Genomic DNA, 19,369 nt, shown 5'->3' on the forward strand with positions numbered 1-19,369 from the left:
AAATAAAGGAGGAAATGCTAATGATGTTTACATGAGAGCATTTCCCATATTATTACATTAACGTTGGTATTATGGTCTGTTAAAACCACAGGGTAAATTTATCACTTCTGTATATTCATTAAGCCACACAGTGTCTATAGGCTTAATAAATCCATGTCTTCCTCTCTTTCCCCGGTGCCCCTGGTGTCTGTGTTTCAGAGCCCAGCAGAGCTCCAGGGAGGCTCAGGGCTCGGAGCGTATCAGCGTCCGAGGTAGAGGTCACCTGGAAGCCACTGCCCTGGAGCAACAACCGCAGACGCATCCTAGGCTATGAGGTCAAACCCACACAAGCCCACACAATAGGTCTTGTACAAACATGTTGGACAGCACCAGCAACACGAATAGCTAGTGGCAATGTATCTGTTTTTGATTTTTGCAGAATAGCGTTGTGACCTTTTTGCATTAGTGTTTATATTATTCATTTATGAAGTAAACTGCAGTATATGAGGGCCCTCTGGCTTTCATGCCCACAGAGAATATTGAGTAACAAAATAGATGCAAGCGTAATCCGTGTATTCTATGTGTGTGTGTTTAGTTGCAGTACTGGAGTGAGAAGCAAAAGCAAGAGGCAGCTACGGTGATCAGGACAGCAGGGAATAAAACTTCAGTACTCATCAGGGATCTGGAAGGCAGCAGTACCTATTACGTGTGTCTGCGGGCTTACAACAGCGCTGGAGTGGGCCCACAGAGCAACATAGTCAATGTCACAACCAAGAAACCGCGTAAGGACTAAGATACTGAAGGCGAATGACAGTCTTCTTTTGTGTATTGTTTTTCTTGTTTTTGTTTTCTTCTTCCTTTTCTTTTGGCTGTAGCTGCATGGTCCATTCAGTGTATTGGATTTCACCAGTAACTGAAGAAGGAACCATTCACTGCAAAACAATGTGGCACTTTCATTTGTGTTGCTGTTTTTTCACCGAATTGTGTTTTATGTTGTCGAGACTTGAAATGCGTTAAAGGCTTTTCTCTCACATTAAAAAAAAAACATTGTTCCAAACATCTAAATATTTTTGGTGGGTTTTACGGTTTTCTTCTCGCGCACATGGATACGCTGCTTCGTGTCCTGGCATCTCACTGATGCAAAGAGCGTGAAAGTAACAGACGTCAAAGCAGGTGTCGGCGTAAGTTTCTGCCACACCGTGTTATTTATGTTATTATGTTATGACATCTATACTTGAGTCCCTATTTGCCGTTTGCAGCAGTGCATCTCATGTCATGTGAATGCAAACGTTTGAGAAAGAAGCAAGAAAATCTGAAGTTGTGGATAATGGTTTAAAGCATTAATTGTCAGACATATGTCTTTAACCTTATGCTCACATGCACAAATAATATAAATCGCCGTATTCTCGTTATAACATGATACAAATCTTTCATGGCTTTTTGTTACTTTCCCATTAACTTAAAAAAAATAGGATTGTTCTCACTGCTCACTCCTAACAGTGGGATGATAAACTGATAATGAGAAATCTCCTTCATGCTGAGTTGGTTCGTGACTGTTTATCGACTTGACAGCCTCTTTTTTTCTTCTCCCTCTTCCCCTTACTCTGCTCCCTGTGTCCTCACTCAGCGCCCAGTCAAGCCCCAGTTAAAATTATGTGGAACACTTCCAACTCCAAGGTCATCCTGAAATGGGACCAAGTGCACGCCCTGGAGAATGAGTCAGAAGTCACAGGATATAAGGTAAAGTTTTACACTTCCACGGTAGACTGCCTCAGCAAGAATCAATTCAAAGCTGACAAGTAAAGGGTTTTATAGATAGTAACATAACAGAGAATGATAGACTGTTACTTGGTCCATTTGCTTCATAAGAGCACGCTGTTATTTATGAACACACTGGTTGTGCTGATGAACTTCTCAGAGTGTTATTAATAAATGGGAGCCTCATTTTATCCCCTGCATTGGTGTAATATTCTGCAGCATTTCAGTTTAACCTCGGAAGTCCTACACAAATTGCCTCCTCGCCTTAAACCAGCGGTCCTGTGATAACCCAAACACCCACAGCACCCATTATTTTTAGCCACATAGTTTAAACTGTACAACGGTTCTGAGCGAGTCATCTCAGGAAAAGCATGTATGAAGTAAAATCTTATTGGCGTTCGTCTTCCCATATTGTGACATTTAACTTGCCACTGCAGCATCAAGTGCACAATAGATATTATAATAACTGCTTCAGGGTTTTTATCTTCATCTGTCTTTCCAAGTGTCACTTGGCTTGTAAATGTAAATAAATAGGAGCACGAATTTGCAGCCTCCTACGCTAAACAGGCGGAAAGTGTGAAGACTTGGTCTTAGTCGCATTATTCCCGTTACAAGTCAAGTGAAAGTGGAGAGCTTAGCGTGTGTTAAAATGGGCAGATGCATCCAAACCGCAGCTGAAAAGTCAGGACTGAAGATTTCCGGCAGTTCTGCCTTATCTCTACTGAGCCCTCTCCTCCAGTGACCCGGCACAGTCATGTGCAGATATCTAAAGCAAGAGTCTCGTTCTTGTTAACTTTCAGATACTGCTCACTCCAACTCGCCGAGCTGCAGCTCACACTTAGATTTTCCTGTCAGCGCGCTAGGAAGGAAAAATAAAACACTCATATGGCGCATTGTGAGTGCCTTCATGCCACGCCACACTCTGTTATCATCATTCGCACTCTGTTTCCTTCAGGTGATGTACAGCCAGGACAAACACAGTCGTCCCAACGTGGTGGAGACCAACAACACCTCTTTGGAGTTGTCGCTGCCGGTCAACCAAGGCTATGTAATCCAAATTAAACCTTTCAGTGAGGGAGGTGAAGGGATCAGCAGCCGCCAGATTACCATCCCCAAGATAGCAGGTAGGACAGTCCTGAAACATTTCTTTCTCTCTTTTTGTGAGAATGAATATATTCAAGCTGGGGTTGAGACATACAGAAAAAGGCCCTTGCATATACCTGTGCACGCTCAGGAAAGAATTATATCCACTTTAGCTTTTCGGCACCCTTTTCTGAGTGGAAGTAATTTAGGTCCTCTAGTTTCGCTGCAGAGAAACACTGTGACAGCACTTCTTTTGATCAAGCCGTGCGAGTCTAACAATGCATATACTGCAAGCCTGGCACTTGTACAAACACACCCTGCAGCTGCATTAAATAGATAAATTGTTATCCGAGAAACTCTTTTAGGAAGCTTTTTTTTTCCAAATTAATTGATGTAATATTAGTCTTCAAATAAGTAATTTCCTCTTTCACATTACCTCTAAAATAGTCTCTTATCCGCAGACCGGGAGACATACTATCAACAACATAATGGTCTTCAGCATTCTCCAAGTATGGCCAGGAGGTTGTTTGAGAGTGGATGTGCCATTTGGTTGGATCAAACTATATGTGTTGCTGTTGCCTGCCTCAGTAGTCCAGCTCTTTGAAACTCAGGTCGCCCCCATAACGGAATATGTTATACTAGTGCCATCTATTGATAAGTGCACGCACTCGCATCTCGCATCAGTTCTTTGTACTTCAATGTAGAGCCGTTCTGCTCTGTGATAATTTATCACGTAAAAGTCTGCACTCAATGACCTTCTAAAGTTTTTTCATGCATTTCTAGACCACGCCAGACTTTTTAAATGCAAGACCAAGCGCCTCTTGGATTTTGATTTGATTGTGTTTTTCAGACGCCATAGCCGCGGGAGCAGCCTCGGAGTTCTCGGCCTTCCCCACGGTCAATCTTGCAGCCCTAATCATCACAGCCAGAACGCTGCTATGACAAATGTCTGCAGGAACCAGGCTCTGCAGCTGCTTATTAAGAGGAGAAAAAGCAGGTCAAAGACAACAACAGGCTGACAGCCACATTCCCACCTGCTCCCTTTCCTGCACTACTGTGTCTTTCCTCTTCTTTCTACAAATATCGCTTTGTGGGGAAGATTCTTTTCCTCCACCTTTCTAAAGTGGTTACTGAAAGGAACTGGCTCTTTCATAAGTTGCTTTTATGGAACTGAAAGGACACTGTGGCTCGACTGCAGTCTCTTTGAAGACGTTTTTTTTTTCACTCGCCTTCTTTCTAACCAGTGGATGTCCTCGTATGGTTTTCATCTTGGAGGCCACAATAGAATGTGTGTATATGTTCTTGCTTAAGAGGCTGTGCAGGTTTTATTAAACAGATGTGTATGTTCCACTGGACTCTTCTCGGTTGATGGGATTTAAACATGACAGAGAGTGAAGGAGTTCTAAAGCAAGTGAGTATCATTAAGCTTAATTTGAGACAGGAAGTGGTTGAAGCCATTTCCCTGCTGTCTTTGAAAAACCTCCTGCGTTCTAATGAGGAAAAAACAACTGTTAGTCATCCCCTGCTAAAAAGCAGGGAGCTAAGTCTCATTGCTTTATGACAACCAGAATCTGAGACCTTTGTAACTTTTACCTGTATTTTATTCATGCTTTTATGTCACATCAAAACCTCAGCTGCCATGAAACTGAGTGGAACCAAAGGTACAGAGCCTACAAGGTTCAGTTATACCTGTTGTATTGTGAGAAAATGCTGCGTGTCCATCCCAGTATTACTTCCACTGTAAACAGAAGATCTTTGTTGACTAATTGATGTCTCATCTTCTTCCTTCATCTATGAAAAGTGTGCAACAAAGGCACGCCGAATAATGTCAGCTGCGTTGTCGCACATGTCGCGTATGTATGAAATCCTCAGGTCCCAAATTGAGCCTTAAGTCCTATGGTTATATCCCACGTTGTTATTATTCAAAATAGGTTTTATTTATACTCCTTTTCTTTATCCGCGTTGTATTTTGGCTCAGTCATGCTCTAATTTAGATCATGTTTTTTAGGCGGTTTTAGGACATAACAGGCCTTTGTCTTCTGTCCTTCATAATGAGCATTGTAATACAATAAGTGGCAGATATTTACTGACGTTTCCAGCTTATTACAAAGTAGCGGGAGTACTTTACTGTCAGCCGCTGTTAGGCATGAAATCAGTCAGTGTGTGTACCTTGCTTAGGGTGTCTGAAACGGAACAACCTGCTTTTAATAAACATAAAGTCATTTTCCTTGTTTCTTTTATTGATGTCTGAAGTGGAGAGTTTGCATACTTCAAAATCTAAGTGCTGCGTTTTTCCATCAGGCTACCTATATGGGTATAATTTTCACATTTCTAACAGAGCCTTATAAAATAAAATAAACAAAAAAACAAAAAAAAAACAGCCTAACCCACTTATTGCTTCTCTCTGGAATTTTCAACTCTATCACCGCTCTGGAAAAGTGTGAAAGTTCAGGTTTTCATTTGATCTATTTTCCAAGCAGAAAATCTGATATTTAATTTGTTATTTAATTTGTTATGAGGTCAAACAAAAAAAGTTGTCCAGATGAACAGGTTCTACTTTCTGCATCACACCAAAATCTATCAGTTCCTGTTATTCATCAGCCTGTGGGATCACCTACAGTCACATGACTGATTGAATTTCATACATCTATTCATGCATGCAGTTAAATGAAATGTAATTGTTTCATTTGTGAATACAGATTTCTATAAACTGGCTGAAACTGTGCAGCATTAAGCTTAACCAAACACAACCTGTAATGGTGTATCTGAACTGCACGAGCTTCATGGACTCTTTTTCTTCAGAGTTTCTTGCTCACATCAGGTCAGTATTGCTTTATATTTAGGAAGCTCGCCAAAAGGAGTTCTGTTTAAAGGTATATTGGGATGAACAAACACCCTAGGCAAGCTCTTCAATAAAACACCATTGTTCTTGTGCAATGCAAGCCTTTATCAGAGTGTTAGGTTTATTTTCTAGTGTTGTTCCACTAATAAAAGTTAGGTTGGAAACCTCCACTTGTTATGTTCCACCAAGTGGAATCTGAAACTTAGATGAGATGCTGGCAACCACATCTGTCAAAGCTGAATAAAAGAGTAGCTAAAAAAAATAACAAAAACAAAAAAAGGAACTTAAAAAAGTTCTTAAGCTCCATTCATTTTCTATTTGCATTCTTTTGACTTTTGTATGTTTACATGAACAATTTTACTGACAATTTCCATCCTGCTATGTACAGTGTACCCATCTAATCATGGCAGCTTCCAGCATGTGCCATGTGACAAACATCAAGTCATCTCAGCCTGGTTTCTTACATATGAAAGTGAGTTCACTGTACTCAAACGGCCTCCAGTCACCGATGTTACGTTCCCCTGGGGGGGGGTCTAGGCGGTGAGGGGGAAGTAACAAAAAGTGACCGGGTCAGAAAAAGGAGTCAAGGAGGCAAAAGGGTTAAATTAAAGTGCTTTATTAAAGTTTCTATTAATACTAACTAAAAGAGACGGACAAGCCGCTATCACCATTTAAGAAACAAACAACTCTCAGGCGTTGGTCAATAAAGCACAAAGTAAGACAAAAAGAGGAGCTCACTAGCTGAAAACCACCAAAAACACACACACAGCTCACTAGCTGCAAACACCGCAAACACCACAAACACTCAGCTCACTAGCTGTAACCGCACTCTGGCCCAGAGCTCACCTTTCCCTGGGCTTAAATCTCCTTAACTACTGACGAGAGTCAGCTGCACAAAAGGGAAAGGTGACACCTCAGGCAGAAGAGGTAGCGGGACACGCCCACACAGGCACCTTCAGGAGGAGGCCCTGCTAGGGCCGTAACACCAATTCCCAAATAAATAGAGCACCTTCAGGATGTGAAATAGGAGATTCACATTATGAATGTGCAGCCGAGAGATCTATACCATTTTATCATGTCAACATGGATGTGAAGGTCTGAAGGCAAAAGGGGATCCAACCTGGTATAAGCAAGGTATATGTATGTGTGTTGGGTGAGTAAAAAACAAAGAGAATATATATTTATGTTAGAGAGTGTATGTGTGTGTGTGTGTGTGTGTGTGTGTGTGCGCGCGCGTGTGTGCAAGCATGTTCCTGAAACTGTTTTATGGATAACTTTCCCAGATTTCCAAATACAGGTGTTTTTTGCAGAAACTAAAATTTGAATTGTGTCTCCTCATTGTTTTCTCCTGGCTGTTATTTGATTTATGGTACCTGAACTAAAACTTAGAAACTACTTAAATGCAAAAAAGGTAAATATGCAATATTCACTGCCTGAAAAAGAAACGCATGCCTGAACCGTGTCTTTCTAATCATTTACAGCACTAGTATAGTATTAGAGACACAGATCAAACAGAGGGATTGTCATTTATCTTGTTCTCCTTGTTTTTTTCTCTTGTCTTTATTCATTTTCAAATGAATGCAAGTACAATGTACAGCAAGGATACAGCACTAAGCAGTGGAAAGCAGCAGAGCAGAAGAGATGAAGCTGCAGAGGAGGAGGAGGAGAAGAAGAAGGAGAGCTCTGTACAGAAGGACAAGGTTAGGTTTAAGGGTCTGCCAGAGGTCATCCAATCAGACTTCGGCACCAGGTGTCTCAGCCACAGTCGAGGGTCTGCGATTATTCACAGTCTGGTTATTACAGTCTGGTCATTGTCACATGTCCATGAGTGGGACTTTTCTGGACAGAGAGAGGTAAGTCAGACCATGCTGGTCGATCCAGTGAAGGATGGTGAGAAGGACTTCAGCTGGGTATGCTTGATGTTGCAGCTAAGCTGGCTTCTTTTAGGTAACCGGTGCCCCCTAGTGTACATCAAGCCCATTTCCATTAACTACTATACATCTTCACGATCCACTAAACAGCACCAAATATACAGTACAAGGTATGCGTGGTTGCATTATTCTTTTTTCCACCTTTCAGTTTGACACCCACATCCATGACTAAGCATCACTTTGGAACCAAAATAAGGAACACAAAAGGAGTTACACTAGACACGTGAACATAGACGGTATAGTTTAGTGTCTGAAAGCCTGTTAATTTCCTCATAAACCTTGAGTGGCAGCTTTTGACATTTCTTTTATCAATTGTTTGAATTTTCTGCTGCATGTATTGGTCTATATATAAAATATGAGTTCTGAAAAAGATACAGAAGTTATATATTGTTTTTAACGCTAAAGACAGTATACTTAAAGGGAAACCATGTCATACCAAAAAATGTGTGCATTTGACCTTCTGACACTTTGTAATTAAAAGTTGCTCATATAAAGTTATTTCATACAAAACCAGGGTTTGTACAGTTTGACTGCTACCTCAGTTGGCACGTTACATCTCTACAGCATCCTTCTAACATCCATGTACCAAATCACACACAACTAAAAGTCCAAAGATGCGTCTCCTACTGTGTATCTTATTTCTAACATGGTACTTTACACGAAAGAGCGTCGGCAGAGCTCTGATGCATAATGCCATTTCAGCTTGGTTGCAGAACGTAAGCTCACATTATGTGGGCCACATTATGTTCATTCACTGGCAAATAAGTAGAAAACGGCTAGGTTAGGACCAGATGAACATCACCAGCGGTTTGAGAAGAGATGAGAATGTAAGAGGGCTGCAACAGAATAATCGAGTGTGCTGTCATAACTGAGTGTACTGTGTACTTGACATTTCCCACTTTTTTTCCACCCTCGCCAACACGCATCATTTCTCTTCAAGATTTTAGATTATTAACAATTCAGTCTCTGCAGCTTTGTAATTTCTCAGGGTGTTCCCGTCGTTGACAGAATCATCGCTCCTTATGATGAGTTAATATCCACTGAAGTCATTTACAGTCCATTCATTCAAAAGAAATCATCATCATGCAAAAGTTATCTCAGACACTACTTTTACTGATGCAGGAGCCCGTTCTGTGACTTGAACAAGGAATGTAAGCCTACTCTATGTACTTACTTACTACACACACAACGGCCAATGAGGATTTAAATCCAGGTGAGTTCTGAGCGCGTATCTAAAGGCTGGGAGAGGAGAGAGACTGGGCTCATTCTGAAACATCAGCATGCTCAGAAACTACATTGCCACTGTTTGAATAAATACAACAGGTACACTGTGTATCAACAGCTCCTAATGTCAAGACATAAATGCAGATATGCATACTTACCACCCACACGTCGAGGTGAGATATGTTTAAAGGAAGTCAAATATTACTAGATAGCTAACACTGGTTCTCGCTAAATACTCGAATAAACGCCTCCAGAGGACCGCAGTCGTCTCTAATCAGTGCATCTTCATCATTCAGTGCGATGGGATGATATTTGTTTATTTGACTAGCTATGAAAACTAAACAGTTTTCACTAAACCCTGCGAGTGACTGGATGCTTTAACAGTACTGGAGCTACATGTACTAGATTCTATTACTCAGTGACACAATGTGAGCAGATTTTTTTTCTTTAGCACACAGCAGGAATCACATGATGAGAGTATAAGCCACTCATATCTAAATAAACCCCTTTCCCAATGAATTCCCTGTGTTCTCTGTTTTTGTTTAGAAATACCAAAGCGAGTGATTTGAACATATAGACCCTGAGATTTTTTGCAGGGAATTTACTTGAATTATGTCTGAAATTTTTCCACATGTTTGGAATTCTTGTGGCATGTTATCAACCATGTAAAATTAATAAATGTTTTTTTTTTCTTTTTCTCTTACTTGTGAAGCCTGACTGCAAAAAAAAGCCACTCTGTTGAACATGATGACGATTTCTATAATGAAACGTTCAAATACAAATTAAATCGTTTGAAGAGTCCTGTTTCAGGTTTGTGTGTGAACTTCTATAAGAGGCTCCGGCAGAGAGCCTCAGGCAGTAGTCCTTAATCGACTGGGATGGTGGGCGGCAATTTCAAGTCGGGCACTGACGCTTCTTGTCCAAAGGGGGGCACTCTCGTCTCAGGAAATCAGGACTGCAGCAAAGAAAGGAGACGTGGATGTTAAATCCCTTAACCTCAAAAGAGTTTAGAGGATGTAAAAATCTCATCCATTGTTGCATGGCGTCAAGATGCCAGCTGTACCTCTGATGCACCGTGTCGGTCCTCAGTGGATGATTCTGTTTCCCTGACAACAACTGCCTTAGTCACCTGCATGTCTGGATGCTGCTGCTTGGCCTCCTGTATGGCAATAGCCAGAGCCTGAAAGGAAAGAGTGAAGTGTGTGTCCTGAATGAAATGAATTGCTTAAACCCCTCCACCCAAGTACCTTATGGAACTTTTCTGTATCTTACAAAAACAGAACACAGGTTCAGATACCGATTTGTGTCTGTGAAGGTTCTCAGTAATCCAGGTCATCGTAGTCAAAGGAGCTTGCAAAGAAAAGCGTCAGGACAGTGCAGACGCTTTTCTTTGCAAGCTCCTTTGACTACTGATTTGTGCTCGCAAAGGGAGCTGGAATTACAATTCATTTTAAAAATTGGTCTTTAGATACCCAAATGCTCATTTTATATTTTATCTAGTCAGTAAACGTATTTGCCCACTTAAAGAATCTAACATTTTAGCCTTAGGCTTTGTGAGTTCTTATATAAAAATCAGCTAAAAAGTTGATTTGCTGTAATAAAATCACTTAAAAACTGTCTAGCAACTCAGAAGGGCCCGTCTTTAACCAAAAAGCTTTTATAGCTGATGAACAATGAGGGATGCATACACTATGAAAACGTAGCCAGGAAGTTAGCTACTCCTCTGCTTCAGTCATGTACAAATTGATTAGTCTCTTGCACTGTTCTCAGGCGAGCTAATCACACCACTTTAATATAAAGACTGAACCGTACTGGGGTGCCAAGGTAACAAAGCTCATTTGTCAATTTCTGCTCACCTGTTCCTGGTCTACATCATCGTCTCCTGTGATTATGATCCTCTTCTCGATCCTGGTCTCTGAGTATCCTCCTTTCACTGTCTGCAGCATACAGACAACAGCTTTTCTTTTAACAGCCTTAACATTTAAAGGAGATGAGCGGCACTAAATTATAAATTAAATGTGCACTTCGTCAGTTTTACTTGAGCTTCTCTACCTTTGTAACATGAGTGGTAGCTGAGGTAACATTTTCAGAGACGAGGATGGGAGAACCTGATGTCTCTCTGCCAAGACTGCCTTTGTGCACCTGAGGAGGCATGAGGCAAATATTACAAAGACACATGAACCATATTTTATGACATTCAGTCAGATGTGTGTTCCTGAATTCGTGTCTTTGGGCTTTGTAAGTAGGTTTGAACCCTGGAGAACAAGAAGGAGTGTGCTGCAGATTGAGTTAAAATTGGAGAGGTCCCCCTGTCTGTACTCACAGGGGAAACGCTCTGTCTTGTAGAGTAAGAAACTTCACTTAGTCCAGTGATGCCGTGATCCTGAAACAGACAGATTGATTGGATTATGTCCAGATATTTTACAGGTCTACCTTTCTGTACATTTTTAGCAGTGAAATATGAAGTTAACCTGATCCGTGAACTCCACGATGGTCGTGGTGACCTCTGACCCATTGGGTTGAGTCTCCGTTCTGATGTCCGTCTTTCTGACTGTTGGCGTGGGCCTGATATCGCTGCCCTCCCTGCTCAGTGGTGCGGCGGCAGAGACACGACTGCCTTCTCTGTGTGACTGATCTCGGTCCACTGATGAAGACACGGGGACTGATCTCTTTGGTTTTTTGGGAACTACAGGCTTAAGAGAAGGAATGTTTATATTATTAAGAGTGTGTATAGTTCGTAGTGTTGTTCTGAGACTCTGTGCAGAAACGGAGGTTTTTAAAAGGCTTGAAAGCCCCCTGTTTGTGAAAAGGAACATAATTTAATCAGAACAGAAAGCAAAAGACAACCTGAGAGTCTGAAGTTTGGAAGCTTAAGAGATATCTTACTTTAGTAAAAAGTTAAACATAAAAAACGAGGAAAAGAACAAAGTGGGTTTTCTTTCGTTTACCTTCTTTAAAACTTCAAACTAAAAGCACATCCCTTTCCTGCATATTTCACGACAGTCACTTCATCTGCTCATTTGTGGATTTTAGTGCATTAGAGGTGTCAGAAGCTTGAATACTTTTAGCCGCCCAGCTTTTTTACAACTCAAATCATGAACCCATAATTTTCTGTTTTGTTACATTCCCTCTGACCACCCACTGCACAGGCAAACCACAGCCTTGTGAATAAACTTGCATGAATTCACCCACAACTACCTTGTCATCACACTTTGTTGGGAAACTTGGGAAAGACGCAGAGCGTGGATGTGGTTGGTGTTATGGGAAAAGTGCTGGGGAGGAGAGGAATTCAGCTCTTTTCTTCCTGTTATTTCCATTGCATTCACGCTTGGCTTTATTTATTTCTCAAGTGCCCGGTTACAAACATGCAGAGAGATAAAACTGTAGAGTAATGATTTCATGCTACTTGCTTTCAGATCAAATTAACACCCATTCTTTCCTGCACTGGCATCTGAATTTAAAAAGGAGCCAAGATGCATATTTTTAGGTGCCTAAAAATAGCGCAGTGTGAAAACAAAACAAACCAAAGAAGTAGACACTTCTCAGTGGTTCTACACAGCTGATCTGAAAACTTTGATCTACCTGGACATCGGACCGTTTGACTTCTGGTCGGACTTCTTCAGCCTGGATTTGTTTGGCTGGAGGACTGCTGCTGGTTCTTCTGGACAGAGGAGCCGATACTAAGGGAGGAGGTGGCTCAGAGGGTTGCTGCTGTTGCTGCTGGAGCATGTCGATGCCAAAGCGCAGACCCCCATCAGGTGACAGATCCCTCTCTCCCAGCTCCGACATACCCCTGGAGAACTCTTCCATGCCTGTGTACAGGTCCGTGAGGACGGTGAAATCTACTTCAGCTTCCAGGCTGGATGTAGAGCTGACTGTGATGCTGGAACATTTTCGTTCAATGCCCAGGTGGGTTTCCTTCAAGTACAGGATCTCGTGGTCCTGATCATCCTCTGATACGGAGCCCAGGCGCCTCTCCCATGGTTCCCTCTATAGAGGAGACAGATGGTAATTCGATGTGGTTTATCTCCTGCACTTTTAGACAATGTACAGCATGTAAAGTACATACATTAGCTTCTCTACTCTGATCTCTGATCACAATTAAACATGGAAACATGCTTATTGAACATTTAACAGCGGCACAAAATATTAGATATCAGATTTAGGCATGATGTCGAGCTGGCACTTTAAAATATTCAGTTTCCCCGTTTGATTAAATATGAATTTACGGGCTGTGCTTTTGTGCGTTTATCGCCACGCTTTGGATACAAAAACAAACACGCCTCAAAGAGCAGCTTGAATAAAATCTGTCAAATATCTAATTGTAGTTTATTTACTCTTTTCCCAAGGTGTGACTACATAATAAATATGAGAGGAGCCGAGGGATGACTCACTGAAGCTTCACTGAGAGGCTCCTCATGGATAGCAGGGGTGGGAGGTGTCTCCTATAGAAAAGGCAAACAAACAAAGAGCAAACAACGATATGAAAGCATGCGTGAATTCACCGAAATGCAGCCACAAGTTATACCGTCTCCCTAGAGCTAATGTGTGTAAGCATATCCAAAAATAAAAGTTAGAAAAAGTTTTCTTTGAAACTGCTTTGATGTCGAGTTCTGCTTTTTGCACATGATGAAAGAATTGATATCTGGAGAGCCCGAGTTTGCAGTGTTCTTCCTTCACCGCTATTAAGCATGTCGCTTTAGCACTGTTGAGTTCTTATCTGTAAGCAAACATGTCTAAGTCATTCATAAACTTTGGGGCTTTTCCTAAACCTGCACGATAAACACACAATGTGAGAGATCCCCCAAACTCCAAAGCCTTTAAGCTGCAGTCAAAAGCATGCAAACTGGGTATATTTCACAGGCTGACATCATTAAAAATGACTGCAAGTGCAATGGTAATGCCATGCACTGAAAGGTTTGATTTTTCAAAATTCCCTTTCAGGGAAAAGGTATTCATATTTTTAAATGCGGCATATGAAAGCCTGAACCCTGAAGAGGTTTGGCAGCTCTGCAGCCAGTGATTACATCTAATCGTCTTTTTCATTTTTCTGCTTTGCTGCAGAGGTGCCAAGGTAGAACATTTGGTTCAAATGGCCTCCTCAGCCATTTACACAAAGGATTCAAATTATGTAGAAAAAGAGGTTTCAAAGAAAAAAATGGTGGAAAAAGGTCTTGCGCTCCTTGCAACAGCAGTCACCCTCGCTCTGAGTGTTGGAAGGAGAGACCAGGTATTAACGTGACAAGTTAAGGTGGGATAGAAGGGACGCCTGAAGCTTAAGCAATGGGAAGTTTGCTTAAAGGCCCACAGCGTTCTGAAATGGCCAAGCAGATGTCAAGATTTGCAGAGGGGAAGAAGGGAAAGCAAAATGCCCCCTAGGCCATGGACGTGAACTGAGTCGGTCAATGAGGCGATGCGAAGGAACGTGAACTTTTGCTTTCTCATACACAGCCACATGAATTCTGAAGTTTATGCGTGTGTGTGATTTTTTATTTTTTTTTGGAAGGTTTGTTTTTAGATGGCAAAAACAATTTGCACCACATCGCCTGAAGCTCATGCAATGCTTTACTTTCCGATGACTGACAAACAGGTTGGGGGGGAAGGGGGGCAGATGGTTTACCGCTTGCTTCCTCTTGGCTGTTTCTTGGTTGGGCGTCCTGTGGTGGATGTGGCTGTTGTCCATGTTGCTCAGTCTGTCTCGGGACCACTGTGTTTTCAGGGGGAGAGTGCGTGGGGGAGCTGCTGGAAATTTGGCGCTAAACTCTGAGGTGATTTGAGAATTTTCTTCAAATGCAACGCCTCCTCTCGTCCACTGGCCTGCAGAGTCCCTGCAGTCCCTGAGCTCCTGTTGTCCGAAAAACTCATTCCTAATCTGCTGATGTGTTTGACTTTGCTGCTGATACAACGCTGTAGATTCACCCTGGTATTTGGTGTCCATTGTGTTTTCCTTGACAACATCTGTGGCAGACTGTGGTACAGCATTATCATCCAGTCTCCTTCCTGACTCACAGGAAGATTTTGTCATCTGTACATCCCCGGCAGCACCAAAGACGCCTCTGTCAGGCTGGCTGTGCGTTTGAGGGTTTAAATCTTTGTTCTCTTTATTTATAGACTTCTTTGATCTCTGCGGCTTGAGAGGAACTATTTTTGTTACTTCTGTGTGTGAGTTCCCCGTTTTGTTGCAATCCTTTTCTCCCACAGGGCTTGGGTCTTTTATTTTCCAAGCCTCACTGTGTCTTGAAGCACTGCCCTTTGGGACAGAATCCCAAGCCACTGGAGTTTCAAAGTTCTTGGGCCTCTCTCGATGCTCAAAGTGGCCATGTCTTAAATCCTTCTTCAGTTCTCTTGCCTGTTTCTCAGGTGGAGACTCATATCCATTTTCCTGAATGGCTCTCCGAATTTGAACAGATTCATGATGCCCATTAGCTGCTACTGTACCAGCCATGGGGTTCATATCTCTTAGTCCTGCTGCAATAAACTCAGTTTCCCGCTTTGGAGATGTTCCATGTCGACTTCTTCCAGAGTCTGGGCGTGTCTGGCAATTGTTCATATTCGCTTCAGTCCAAGATGACACTGCAAATGTGTCTCTACCCTCTGAAGAGGTCTTACTCTTTTCCACGTAAGAGTAAGAGTCCAGTGTTCCTTCATAAGCATCCTGCTTGTCAATCAATTTGGCATCAGTGGTCGCCTATGTTAACATAGAGTAGACAGTTTCATTAGCCTAACTAGATAAACGGCTCTTCCATTCATTACTGTTACCCCACATTGCTATTGTAAAGAAGAATTGTAAAAAAAAAAAAAAAACACACACACACAAAAAAAAAAAAAAATCCCAAAGAAAAACAACTGGGGGGTATCACTGTGTAAATTTTAAAGCATTTTTAGGTTTTTTTTTCTGTGAATTGGTTTAATGGAATCCAAATTTTGGCATACTCTGTGAAGATATATATATGTTGGCCTAGGACCAATACAACCTGTTTAGAAAATGGTAATATATATATATTTCAACAATGATAGTATGTGCCACAACTTGGAAATAGAATGTCATTCTTACTGGTTTCCGCTCCGGAGTCCCTCCAGGAGGAGTAGCTGAAGAGATGCGTTTCTCTCTCTGGGCCATTTTGCTGTTAGGCTGCCTCAAAGCCCTCTTCAGCTCGTTGATGCTGGCCTGGTGCTTTTGTATAACGTCTTCTGGTTTGTCCAAGAACTGCTACTCACACAGTGAAAGGAAAAACAGAAGAAAAAAAAGACAGCATAAATAGAAAGCTTCTAAGTCTATTTCTGGTTCACAGCACAATGAAGTCGATTTGGATTTAACTGGAAAATGAACAATCGTAACCAAGCTCTGTCTGATCAGGTAGGTAGCATGACGGATTGTTTTCTTTATGAAATAAAAACTGTACCACGTGGATGGCCAATAAAGGCTTTAGATATGACCAGAAAATGTACAAAGCGCATAAAAGATTATGTGCTCTGTAGGAAAATATATCTGTTTTCAGGAGCTCCACTGCTGACTCCTGTTTTCAAACTGCGAGTGGTACAGTTATGAATACAAAAAACAAAACAAACAAACACTGAACACCTGATGAGAGTCACACACGTCTCATGCCAAAAAGAGATGACAAGCTGTACCTCCTGTTTAGGCCGAAGGGTGACCAGTTCCTTGTCCGACAGATGAGGTGGGGCAAGCGACATGAAGTGAAAGGTTTTTTTTCGAGCAAAGCGGAAGGGTTAGGAGTTTGGGGGGGTGGAGGTGGGGAAAGAGAGCAGATGCGTGCAGAGACAAAGAGGTAAAATGCTGCAGGTGAGTCAAAAAAGGCAGGCAGCCAGACTGACAAACAGAAACAGTTGACACCACTGAGGCTTTGGACTGTGATTGTTAAGCCACTTAATGTTCTGCCAAGAAGAGAGGGACAATCCATTTCAGTGTCAGCCAACTGGTAATTAATGAAGACATTTATTGACTGAACTTAAGGGTTTGGAGGAGGATTATTCCCATACTTCTTGATCCAAAGATTTGATGGGAAGGCATTACAAAACCACAAACAAAGAGTCCATTAAGCCACTAATGTGATGCCAATATTTCCTGCAGTAGTCAAGAAAACAGCACCACAACTACCTGCACAGGACTTTTACAAAACAAATAAGAGCATAGAGAAAGATGGTTTTTAAATAAATATATTTCTAAATTAAACAAAGATGTAGATTTTGGGGCAGTTTAATTGGTGGATCGGTAGATTTGCAAAGTGGGGAAACACCGATTCACTGAATCGTCTACAGTGCCTAAAGGCCATCTGTTTATCCTGCTGGTGACAAACAATCCCTCTAATGTCATACGGGGACACTGTTGCAGAGGCATGCTGGTGAAACTGTGCTGCAAGTCGAGAAAAATAAGTCAGTTCTTCAATAGACGTCTTACTCTTTTTAGCATCAAAATGCTTATTACAGTTTAATCATTCTTTCCAGTGAAACAACTATTTCCAGCAGGAAAATACAAAATAAAACAAAAAGCTTGATTAAATCTATATATAACATTTCTCGTCTTTTCTTGAAAATCAATTCATGCATTTTCCACGGATTATACCTAGCGAAATCCTGGAAACCATGAAATCAAAAGAAATAACATTTCTTTTACAGACAAACAACACAGGCATAAGACAGGTCGTGCTTAACAAACACAGTGCACGAGCACATGACCTTGAACGACCAAAAAAAAAAAAGCACGTATACAGACACCAAAGTCCAATACCAAAATACCTCTGGCTTTGAGTCTACAGGCGAGCCTGCTTCCTCACCCTGAAGGAAAGCACAAGGCACAGGACAGAAATGTAAGAAGAGGTTAGCTAAGATTGTTAAGTTTACGGTGATACAAAGAGAATGTTACTGGTTAAAGGGAGGGTGCTCGGTTAGAGACGTTTTATGTACTACAAAGAGGTCGAGTTAGATTTGAGGAGATGATTTAAGAAAAATGATGAGAAAAGAAGGTGCATACTGAGAAGTCTCATAACCGGAAGAGCGGGAATCAGGTTAATTAAGCCAAGGAGAGAAAAATAGGAAAGGTGATTACATTCTTAAATAAAAAAGGAACGAGGAAAGAGAAGATGAGTTAATGTGAGATATTTTTCAGTTGTGATGCACAGTGTGCTGTTTACCTTTCCCAATGAATCAGATTAATTGCTTTTTGTTTATTTCTCTGCAGTGTCCTCAAAACTGCGATGTAGCTTTTACATTTACAGCATCCTATTTAACAGATGTGTTGATTTCATTTGCACTGCTGATTGATCGGTTGTGGCTAAATAGAAACTCTCTTCTTCTTAACAATGACATGTAATTTGTTTGTACAGCTTTGAACTATGAAAATCAGAGCATGAATGAAGTCGGATTTCTGTGCATTTCAAGTCTGTCCTCTCATCTGGTACCTTCAGCTCCAAAGTCTTGGTCGGTGGTGAGATATTGGCACCCAGTGTCGGCTTCTGATCGTCTTCCTGATCTGTGTAGTGGTCCTGATCTTGGTCTTGATAATGATATTGATCGTGGTCCAGGTCTAGGCTGCCCTCTTGGTCCAGATCTTCTCTAGACATGAACTGTGTGCGCTCACTGGAGCTTCGTTGGGACAGCTGGTCCATACTGTCACCAAGAGCCGAGGCTGGTTGAAAGCAAGTGGAGGGTAACCATAAAACACCAGGAGTTTTTAGGTTAAGCTTTTGAATGCGCTGCGCATAAAATGATATCTAAATCTAATGTTAATTCTCGTTTTTGACAAGGAACATCTGGCCCCTTTCACTTTGAGGGCTGCAACACAAAATCAACAAACATTCTTGCTGAAATATTTTTACTCTGTGGAGAGAACAAACTGCCTCACGGCAAATGTCCATACCGACAGTGAAAGAGTCTGGGTTCTTACCTCCGTCAATGCTTCGAGGCAGCAGGTACCTCTTGCTAACAGAACGATCGAACTGTGGAGCGGGCCTGTCAATCAGAGCGCTAGCCTGTCTGGTCTGGGCTTGGGTCCGCCCGCTGTAGCGGAACTTGGAGCCAATCACCAGGAAGCCCTTGGGAGGTGGCTCTGGGGAAACCAACCTGCAGGAAGGTTCAGTTCACTTAAAAATGAATATATGTGGCACATATTCGATAGGGCTTTGCGGAACCATTATTTATTGATTTCTCTGGAAATTTACTGGAATTAACTAAAGAATCTCCTGCCTCCACCTGTGTCTTGCTACCCAATTAGCACTCTGTGCTTTATTTAGTCCTGCCCTTCTCTCAGTCTTTTATCAGTTTGTCTGACTGACATCCAGTCTGACCTCGTTGTGTTTCCCGTTTTCCCAACATTCGTATGTTTTCATGATTTCATCAAAGCCCACCTGTGTTTCATTAACAGCATGTCTAAAGTCTTTAAATCATAACTTTTGACTCTCATAACAGTTTCTCTTCATCTAAGCTAATCATATCCTGTCTGATGAGTTTACCTATACTTATCATGGGCATTTTTGTTGTGGTAATTTTGGACTTTCTAGTGATTTCTTTAAAGTGTTCTGTTTCTAGGATGGAA

The 19,369-nt window shown here is 41.6% G+C and overlaps 2 protein-coding genes across 5 annotated transcripts in view; one reads left to right on the forward strand and one right to left on the reverse strand.

Moving 5' to 3' along the window:
* cntn3a.1 (contactin 3a, tandem duplicate 1) overlaps positions 1 to 5,044 on the forward strand; it is a 75,694-nt gene extending 70,650 nt beyond the window's left edge. Inside the window, exons 19-23 of the mRNA XM_005732947.1 lie at positions 199 to 314; positions 575 to 761; positions 1,607 to 1,719; positions 2,693 to 2,861; positions 3,671 to 5,044. Coding sequence (XP_005733004.1) covers positions 199 to 314; positions 575 to 761; positions 1,607 to 1,719; positions 2,693 to 2,861; positions 3,671 to 3,762 — 677 coding nt within the window. The 3' untranslated portion in view covers positions 3,763 to 5,044. The remainder of the gene's footprint in view (positions 1 to 198; positions 315 to 574; positions 762 to 1,606; positions 1,720 to 2,692; positions 2,862 to 3,670) is intronic.
* A 2,146-nt stretch (positions 5,045 to 7,190) lies between these two features.
* The window catches only part of LOC102199659 (band 4.1-like protein 1), a 47,996-nt gene continuing 35,817 nt past the window's right edge, over positions 7,191 to 19,369 (reverse strand). The window contains exons 11-24 of one of the 4 annotated variants that reach the window (XR_001290373.1): positions 18,722 to 18,897; positions 18,237 to 18,463; positions 17,575 to 17,613; positions 16,450 to 16,479; positions 15,872 to 16,027; positions 13,212 to 13,262; positions 12,400 to 12,807; positions 11,289 to 11,510; positions 11,141 to 11,200; positions 10,870 to 10,959; positions 10,674 to 10,754; positions 9,881 to 9,997; positions 8,768 to 9,772; positions 7,191 to 7,623 (exon numbers count right to left, since the gene is read on the reverse strand). Coding sequence is in view for 3 of the 4 variants with exons in the window: in XM_005732948.1 (XP_005733005.1) it covers positions 9,767 to 9,772; positions 9,881 to 9,997; positions 10,674 to 10,754; positions 10,870 to 10,959; positions 11,141 to 11,200; positions 11,289 to 11,510; positions 12,400 to 12,807; positions 13,212 to 13,262; positions 15,872 to 16,027; positions 16,450 to 16,479; positions 17,575 to 17,613; positions 18,237 to 18,463; positions 18,722 to 18,897 (1,663 nt within the window). In the remaining variant the exon portion in view is untranslated. Of the gene's footprint in view, positions 9,773 to 9,880; positions 9,998 to 10,673; positions 10,755 to 10,869; positions 10,960 to 11,140; positions 11,201 to 11,288; positions 11,511 to 12,399; positions 12,808 to 13,211; positions 13,263 to 15,871; positions 16,028 to 16,449; positions 16,480 to 17,574; positions 17,614 to 18,236; positions 18,464 to 18,721; positions 18,898 to 19,369 lie in introns of all 4 variants that reach the window. The other 3 variants (XM_005732948.1, XM_013910828.1, XM_013910829.1) reach the window with 3 other exon arrangements.

The sequence above is a fragment of the Pundamilia nyererei genome, unplaced genomic scaffold (genome assembly GCF_000239375.1).
Source record: "Pundamilia nyererei isolate P.nyererei 1_Seehausen unplaced genomic scaffold, PunNye1.0 scaffold00049, whole genome shotgun sequence".
Taxonomy (NCBI): Eukaryota; Metazoa; Chordata; class Actinopteri; order Cichliformes; family Cichlidae; genus Pundamilia; species Pundamilia nyererei.